The 9,797-nt window shown below is 39.9% G+C and overlaps 1 protein-coding gene across 1 annotated transcript in view; it reads right to left on the reverse strand.

The window, feature by feature from the left end:
• Lrrc72 (leucine rich repeat containing 72) overlaps nucleotides 1–9,797 on the reverse strand; it is a 53,588-nt gene that overhangs the window by 31,305 nt on the left and 12,486 nt on the right. Inside the window, 1 exon segment of the mRNA XM_008837608.2 lies at nucleotides 7,361–7,430. Coding sequence (XP_008835830.1) covers nucleotides 7,361–7,430 — 70 coding nt within the window.

A 9,797-nucleotide genomic window follows, 5' to 3' on the forward strand; every position in this document is an offset into this window, starting at 1 on the left:
CAAGTTCTAGACAGGGAACTAGAAAAAAGTCAGAACAGGGCAATTTTCCAATGTTCATATGAGAGTCCGTCAGAATTTCTTGACAAGGGCTTCCAAAAGCATCACTCTATTGAGTTCTTCCTCATTTTTCTTTTGCCTTTCAAGGTTGGACTCTAGAGTGATGGATTCAGGGTTTGCTTTCAGGTATTTTGATAGTACCACATGGAGGCAGGATCAGGTGGCTCTCAGGCAGTCCCCTGGGTTCTCAGGCTCTCTGCTAGATGGAGGCCAGAGGGAGGCCAAAACTAAGTACTCTCTGGCGGTCTGCTGAGATCTGACAGGACTAACTAGTTAATTCTTTAAAGTATTATTATATGTATGTATAGTTCTGTTAAAGTGAAAAAAAATTTTTTGTTTTGGCCTTTTTGAGACAGGATCTCTCTGTAGGCCCAACTGTCCTGGAACTCACTATGTAGACCAGGCTGGTCTTGAACTCACAGAGATCCGCCTGCCTCTGCCTCCCGGGGGCTGTGCCATTCCATTTCTTTGTCATGACAAAGTTTAAAATAGGAAAAAAATAAGCCATTCTTTTGGTAAGAAGCATAGCTCTAGAGAGATTATACGATTTGCTAAATATCGCCAGCTATGGTTAGTGACTGAATCAAAGCCATCAGTTCAACATCCACTGCCCAAATAGTTGTTCTTTCTGAGGTATTCTAGCAGGAATCTGTTCCTTTCATTCCCATTCCTTTAATTTTCAGGTCTCTAAACATTGTCTGATAAAATTTGAGAGATTCAGTAATTTTTTTCTTTTTGTTTTTTTGAGACAGGATCTCCCTGTAGCCCCAGCTGACCTGGAACTCACTATGTAGACCAGGCTGGCCTTGAACTCACAGAAATCCACCTGCCTCTGCTGGGATTAAAGGCATGCACCACCATGCCCGGCTCAATAATTTTTTTTTTAGATGCCCATAATTTAAATCTCTTCTCCATAATTCCAAGAGTTCATCATCAAAAGAATCCAGGCGGAAATCAGAACCTACTCCCCGCTGGATAAGATAGCTGCTTTGCCAGACTTCCAGCAGGTAGGCTTGGGCAGGGTCCAGACCAAGCTACTCTGATGTACCCATTGACAGAAACTAGCAAGGCAAACATGTCCCAGTTATGGCAGCAGAGATGGAGACCATGTTTCTTTTTTTAAGCAATTTTAATTTATTATTTTTATTTTATTTATGTATGAGTATATTGCCTGCATGTGTGTAAGTGCACCCGTGTCATGCAATGTCCACAGAGATCAGAAGAATGTGTTGCATCCCCTGGAACTGGAGTTACAGACGGTTGTTAGCTTTAGACGGGCTTTTGGGTACTCTAACATTCCCCACCTCTGAAGAGGTAACCCTAAAATCTTTTCAGAATTAGAAACAAGCTCCTAAATACTTTTGACGTTTTTGGATTTTGGAACAGAGTATTGCTAACAGACCCAAGGACATTTTGACTTTGAGCCAAGAAACTGGCTACTTTTTCCTTGGGGTCTTTTTACCCTAACTGCCTAGCCAATTCCTACCTCCTATTTTTACAGGATGCTGGGAATCAAACCTGGGCCTCTGCAAGAACAGACAGTGTTCTTTACCGTTAGCCATCTCTTCCGGTCCCAAGAACATGTTTTCTAGAGTAGTGAACATGATGACTGTGCTGAGACCTTTGTCCAGGGCCTGGTGCTGCTAATATCAATAGGGCCAGCATGGGCTTCTGTTACTGACTGGTCAGTCTACAGTGTTTGTGGAAACTCACTCTATAATGAGATTTTTTTTATTTGACCACAGGTCTCTTTGATTCTAAGAATCATATAAATTTGATTCTTAAACATAAAATCTACCTAATATCTTTTCAATAAATACCTTTTCTGCTCAAACAAGCAAAAGAATGTTTCTATTAAGTAATTTCTATTATCTGAACTACTGAAAAAAGTTCCTAGCTATAATGTCTGAAAAATAGAAACTAACATTCTCAAATGAACAAAAATAAAATACTAGGAAAATATTGCAAGCTTCAAATTTATAATTTAGGACCAAGTATATGCCATTTGCAATTTATTGAGAAGTTAGAATTATTGTACTTCTGAAAAAAATCTAAGGTCTTAAGTTATTCATCCTTCCATTCAACAGACAGTGCTAGGCTGCTAAGCTCTGTGGGCACAATAGTAAAGAAGAAGAAAAAAAAAAAGACAAAAGCCCTTGGCTTGTTGTAGCAGCAGAGCCAGAGGGGGACAGTGCTGCTACATGGTAATGAACTGGACAGAGTAGGTCTCCACTAAGGGATATTTGCAAAACTGTGGGGAGGAGTAGACCAGTGGGAAGTCTGTAGGACCAGCACATCGGACAAACCAGGGCTAGGTGGAGAGACAGGAAGATACCTGGGGTGGCTGGCCCAGAGTGTGCAGTGGCCTCCTTGTGCAGGACCTTGAAGGCTACAAGGAGAACTTGGCTGAAAGGAACAGGGAGCCATCTGAGTTTTGAGCAGAGAGCTGGCTTGTTTTCACTTAGTTTCCACAGAGTAATTTTCTTTTTTTGTTGTATTGAGTGCCTCTTAGTTATGGGGACACTTCTTTCCCTGCCCCGGGGGGTGTTTGACAACATGGAAACATTTTTGGTTGTAGTTTTCACTGTGGATTTTCTAGACGAGTGCCTCTGAGTTATGGGGACACTTCTTTCCCTGCCCTGGGGGGTGCTTGACAACATGGAAACATTTTTGGTTGTAGTTTTCACTGTGGATTTTCTAGACACCAATGGATAGAAGCTATGGTTGTTGCTAAATATCCTAAGAGCACAACTTTCACCACCAGGCGTTACTAGCTTAGAAAATTAGTAGCGTCAAGGCTGAGAAACTCTGAGAGCAAAGACCTACAGGTCAGTGATTAAACAACATGGTGAAATTCTGGAACATTCTATATTTGTGTGCAAATTAAGTTATTTATGCTTGGGTATTGAAATCTCAGCATTTCTTAGAACTTTTTTTTTTTTTTTTGAGACACAATCTCACTATGTAACCCTGGCTGGCCTGAAACTTGCTTTGTCAACAGGGCTGACCTTGAACTCAAAGAGAGCAGCTTGCCTATGCCTCACAAGTGCTGGGAACAGACAATCCTTGCCAAGTGTGGTGGCAGATGCCTTTAATCCCTATAAGATCCCTTGATCTCTATAAAATCAAGGCCAGCCTGGTCTACATATTGAGTTCCAGGCTAGCTGGGGCTACTGGGAGATCTGTCTCAAAAAAAAAAAAAGAGAAAAACACATATGAAAAATAAGCATGCAATCTCTTCCTGTGTGTAAAATGCCTCTGTAGGTCAACTTTATGAAAATTCAATGAGTATTCAGAATCGGACAATATCCACTCACAGAAAGCCAAGAAATATCACAAATCTCTAATTACAACTCTTCCCTTAGGCATAATGCTGACATTTGCACATGTTCTTCCTTTCAAAATGGAACAGCACACGAGCACACACTGAAAGCAAAGATGAGTCACTTTTGGCGCGCCTGATGATTCCTAGCCTTTCCTAATCAGAGGTCGCATGCTATGACCCGGGATAATTTCTGGCAGGGTGTTTAGGAGAGTTTTGAACGTAATACCCTTAAGTGGTGTGTGTACTTTCCATTTCAGTTTTTAGTTGCCTGAGCCTTGAAGGAATTTATATTTTTTTCTCCTAGAAATTACAAGATTAAGAGACTGGCTTATGCTTATAGGTAGTAATGAGAGCAATTTTATTTTCCATTTTCCACTTGGTTAAAGAATGCAAGGAAATACTGAAATGTTTTCATAAACATAACTGTTTAAAGATTCCATGTTGTGAATGGGGACTTTTGCACAGAGGCCAGATCACTGTTGGGGGAAAAAAAAAAATGATCCTTTTTTTGTCTACTGCTGTTTGGAAATCTACATTCAAAATGCTAAGATTGAGTTATCAGTGCATAATAAACAAAATAGAGACTGTTGGAAAGCCACATTTTTAAGTCAAAACTGATTTTTTGATTAGCTAACTATAATGATTGTCCGAGTTTGACTGTTAGTTGATTCTCGCTCTTTTGTTCGGAAAGAGCTGGGAACACCACACCTAGGTCATTACTGTGAGGGACAGGGTGGGAATGTACTCCCTTCTAAATCACAGCCTCTAAAGGAAGTTTTATATGTCATACTCTGACCCAGAGACCAAGTCCCTGAAGCTGGGGACGTGCTAATGTCGTGCCTGATGCTTCCTGAAGAAGTCCAATTGTTTTCACTGGCAACTGGGCTCATGGATATCTTTGGTCTCTGGCTAAAGGACAGAGACCTGGGACTTAGGTATGAGTCCACTGTAAGAAAGCTGATCTGGCCCAAGTTCTTAATGTATAACCTGAAACTTTGAAGCTACTGGAGGAAAATCCAGGGAAAATATTTCAAGGTAGGGGCATATGTAAAAAATTTCTGAATTGGACTCTAATAGTTCATAAATATTAGCAGAAATTTACACATAGGGTTACTTGAAATAAATAGGCTTCTATGCAATAAAAGAAACAATTACCAGAGTGAAGAGACTGTCTACAGAGTGGGCAAAAATCCTTGCCAGCTAGCCAGCTAGCAGAGAATTAATGTGCAAAATAAAAAGAACTGAAAGAACTAAAAGAATAAACGATCTAATCAATGAATGCTCAAAAGAAAAACAAATGACTAATAAACTTAGGGAACAAAAGTTCAACAGAGCTACAGAAATGACTCAGCAGTTAAGAGCACTGGCTGCTCTTGCAGAGGACCCAGGTTCAGTTTGCAACACTCACATGGTGGCTAACAATCATCTGTAACTCCAGTTCCAGGGGATCCAACATGTTCTTCTGGCCTCTGTGGGCAATGACACACCAAGTGTCATTACATACATGTAGGCAAAACACTCGTACACATAAAATTAAAAAAAAAAAAAACTAAAAGAGGGCTGGAGATGTTGTTCAGATGGTTGAGTACTATTAAGAGGGCACAAAGCCCTGGGTTCAGTACCCAGCACTGCATAAAGCTGAGTGTGGGGGCATTTGCCTATAATCTCAGCACTTGGGACGTAAAGGAGGAAGGTGGATTAAAAGAGTTTAAGATCATCCTCAGCTAAATAATGAGTTTGAGATCAGCCTGGGCTACACGAGACCTTGTCTCAAAACAAAGCAAGGCTAGCAAGATGGCTCAGTGGGGGAAAGGTGATTATCAGCAAGTCTGGTGACCTAAGTTCGAACCCTAGGCCCCGTATACAGAGAACCAAGTACTCCAAGTTATCTTCTGACTTTCACATGTGTATCATGGTACGTGTGTGCCCTCCTCCCACACCAAATTTACAAAAAATGTAATAATTTAAAAAGCAGAGGGGCGTGGTGGCACATGCCTGTAATCCTGGGGCTCAGGAAGCAGAAGTAGGTAGACCTCTGAGAGTTCTAGGCCAGCCTCCTGTACATAGGGAGCTACAGGTCAGCCAGCGCTGCATAGTGAGACTCTGACTCAAAAAAGAAAAACAAATAGATATAAAGAAACAAAAACAAAGACCCCTAAAAATAATAAATAGTTACTATATGATTCAGCCATAGCTTCCCTAGGTGTATTAATCAAAGGATGAAAGACAGCATGCAATAGTGATACCCGCATAGACGTATTTATCATGACACTATTACCCACAGATGAATGGATGATTAAAATGTGTTCTATATGTACAATTGTGTATTAGTCAGTCATAAGATGAACAAAATCATATTGTTTGCAGAAAAATGGAGAGAACACGATCTCAACATGTTAAGTGAAATAAGTCACACCAGAAATTCTGAATAGATAGTACATGATTTTTCTCATATATGGATTACAGATTAAAAAAGAAAGACATCAGACTGCAAGGAGGACTACTGGGATGAGGAGAAGGACCAGGAAAGGTAGACTCAGAGGGGACAACAGGGAGTGGTGAATATGATCAAAAAATGTTATGTGCAAGTATGAAAATGTTACTATAAACCTATAATTGTGTGCAGTTGCCATAAACTAATAAACAGTTTAAAATGCCATAGTACAAAAAAAATGTTGATGGCTGGGCATGGTGGAGCACACCTTTAATCCCAGTACTCAGGAGGCAGAGGCAGGTAGATCTCCGTGAAATCGAGGCCAGTCTGGTCTCCATAGCGAGTGCTAGGCCAGCTGGGGCTACAGGGAGACCAAAACAAAACAATGCCGATCTGAGTGAGGCTTTACAAGGGATGACCAAGGCCCAGAGAGCCTAAGTTGTAAGTAACATTTGGTTAAAGGTGTGATGAGGTCAGGAATAGTAGGAAAGGAGTCAATACAGAAGAGGTATTTAAGCTTTCCCATTGTGCCCAGGAAGAGCCATAGTTCCAATACACCCTCAGTGACATCACTTCCTTCTACTGGGCCCCATCTCTAAAACCTCCATCACCTTTATTAGCACCACAGTGTACAGCCAAGCCCTTAACACATGAGACTTTGAGGGTCATTGCAGATGTAAAGTATCACAAGACACCTAGCAGGGAAGCTTTTGAATAATCCACAGTCAAGAGCCAGCCTGGAATACCTCATAGTACTAGTGGGTACAAAGCGAAGAACTCCTTTCTCACTTGTCTTTCCTGTACCTCCACCCCATCCCATACCAAACCTGACTGGTGAGATGGCTTAGTGGGTAGAGACCTTGGCCACCATACCAAACCCAGAGAGGGCTAGAGTGAAGGTGGGGAGTTAGGAAAATACTCAACCACATCTCCCTTGTTAATAAAGAAGGCAGATGCCCCCCTGTGGTCAGGCCTAACTGGGGCAGAGTGTGTGTGTGTGTGTGTGTGTGTGTGTGTGTGTCTGTCTTTCTGTCTGTCTGTCCGTCCGTCTGTCTCTCATTTGTAAAGAAAGAGTAGCATATAATAAATATGTTTCTATTTATGAATTTAGAAGTCTCATGCGTTAAGGGCTGGGTTGCCAGCCTGTGGTAGTAATAAAGGTGATGGAGGCTTTAGGAGGTGAGACCTAGTGGAAGGAGGCAATGACTACATGGATTGTTGCATTTATAATACTAGGAAAGGAATGATGCTACTGTCCAAAGTTTCTTCAAGAAGTTTTGGAAGGAATAGTCTCCACTGAACAGTTTTCACAAAACTTGGAAGCAGGAACAAAACTGTAGTCTGATAGAATCTCACGTATTGTCCTATAACCTACCAGATGTATGATATCTGCTGTATAGATTCTAATATCTATGGACATAACAGACAAGTTTCTTATCTGAGTTTAAATTGTAATCACTCCAAATAATTCTTTTTAAATATTAGCTCTAACAGAACATTAAATTAAGACATTTAAGTAATTTGAAGGTAAAATATAACATTACCTTATTATGATGAAGCCATAAATATTTTAATTTTTTAAATCTAGAAAGATCAATGACCTCTGTAAGTTCCCTGGAAAGACAAAAAAATGTGAACATTAGCAATAATTAATTTGCTTATGGAGAAGCCTGGTCACAGTGTTAGTATGGCTTAGGAGGAACTGGGAAGGTCTCTCTGTCCTATCAAATTTCTTGGCGCTTATCTGTTACTTCAGAAATTCCACCCTTATAGCTTTGTTTATTTGGATTGAAGTTTGTCAGCCAGTTAAGCGATAAGTATTTCAAAGAGAGTGTTTTGTCAAACTAGCTGAAATTTACATCTCATTATTGCTGTATTTATTGCAGTCTTATTTCAAACATGTTACAGGAGCCGGAGCAGGGAGAAAAAAAAGAAGCCAAGTAGACACTGGACTTTCAACTGAATGTGGAAAGTAGAATTGGCTCCTGAGCAGTGTTGTCTCAGACTAGTCCTATCTTAACCAGACAGGATTAGAAGACGAAATGGTAGTACTCCTAGAGACAGACACTGTGGGGAGGGCCTTTGATGCTCACAGATCATAGGTCGGTCAATTCAGCACCCACCTTCATGAACTGTGTGAGACTAGTGATCCATGACTCTGGTTGTCATGGCTGACGTGCTCATACAACAGAAGGGCAGACATGGGCAGGGCAGAAGGTGCTGACAACAGAGGACAGCACCTCTGAGGGGAGGCGGTCATTGAACTGATGTGGTTTGGAGCTGTCAGATCTCTTTTAGTTCTCAGAGTAGGAAGGGTGAGTACAAAGCACTTAGGCATACATATAACTTTTATGTATCAAATACCTACAGAACATGTACTGTGCAGGGAACTTTTAAAATACTAATGTTAACTAGAATTACATATGTGAAGTAGTTTATAGTAATATCTCTTTCACTTCTTTTATTTTTATGTTTTTTCTGAGACAAGATATCCGTATGTAGCCCAGGGTAGTCTTGAACTCTTAATTCTCCTGCCTTAGGCTTCTGAGTGCTGAGATTACAGGTATGTGTAACTCCTAACTACATTCAGATTTTTTAAATCTTGGAACTCTGAGGGACTAAATTTTCCCTAATTTTTATGAGGCAGAGTCTTCCTATGTAGCTCAGACAGGCCTCAAACTTGGCATCATTCTGCCTTAGCCTTCTGATTAGGTGAGATTACAGATGTGAACCACTACTTCTGGCAAAACACATATTCTTGAAGCATGAAAACAATGTTTCTAAACAGAATAAAACTTTCTCAGTAGCTTTTTTATACTGAAAGACTGCAAATCTAGGACAAGTTAGAGGAATGGTACAACGAATAATTATAGTACTTTATAATTTTAATATATTGTCCCATTTTTCTCATTCTATCATATATATGTATGCTGGTAATTTTCTTGGAATCATTTAAAAATAAATTGCAGTTCTCTCATTCCTAAATAGTTCAACATGCATATCCTCTAAACCAAAACATTCTTTTGCAAAATCTTAGTATCACTATCACACCTAAGGAGATTAAGTCAAATTCAGTAAAATATCTAACATAGTATTTATATTTACATCCCCATTGGCCCTACATTTCTTCTCTAACCCTTTTAAATCCTGAATCTCATCAATATTTATGCACTACATTTAGTTGACAAAACTCTTCAGTCTTTTTAAGTTTAGATTAGCTACCTTCTTTCCATTTTTTTCCAGTTACATTTACTTTTTGAAGAGTCCTAGACAACATGCTGGCTCAAGGCCCCACATTCTTGATTTATCTCATGGTTTCCTAGTGATTATATTCAAAATAGATCATCTCTTAGTGACATCAGTGGAAAGTACTGCATTGCATCAGAAAGGAAATGATGTCAGTTTGTCCCACTTTTGGTGAAACTAAGTCCTGTCATTTGTTTAAGATCTAATAAGTCTCTATTGTCAAAGTGAAAATTTCATAGTAAAAAACTAACATGCAGGGCCCAACTGTGACTCCACGTGAATATTTTCTCCCCAACAATTACTTACACAATGATTTTACTTCAACTGGTGATCTCTAGCTGAATCAGTCGATTTCAGCCTATAAAATGGTTGTTCTGGGAGTAAAGAGATGGCTCAGCAGTTAATAACACTGACTGTTCTTGCAGAAGACCTGGGTTTGAATCCCAGCACCCACATGGCAGCTAACAGCTGTCTGTAACTCCAGTTCCGGGGGATCTGACACCCTCTTCTGACCTCCATGCACATTGCATAACACAGTGCACTTACATGCATGGGTGCACTTACACACATACACGCATACACATAAAATAAAATATTTTTTAAAATGGTTGTTCTGCTCTTCTTACACATGTTAACTTTTTTTCTATAAAGAGCATCTGTCCCAATCTCTTCATTCCATTCCTTGTTTTTTTTTTCATCTGCTCTGAATTTTTTCCTATTCTCCTCCTCCTCCTC

Source organism: Nannospalax galili, unplaced genomic scaffold (assembly GCF_000622305.1).
Source record: "Nannospalax galili isolate Female #2095 unplaced genomic scaffold, S.galili_v1.0 scaffold719, whole genome shotgun sequence".
In the NCBI taxonomy this organism is placed as follows: Eukaryota; Metazoa; Chordata; class Mammalia; order Rodentia; family Spalacidae; genus Nannospalax; species Nannospalax galili.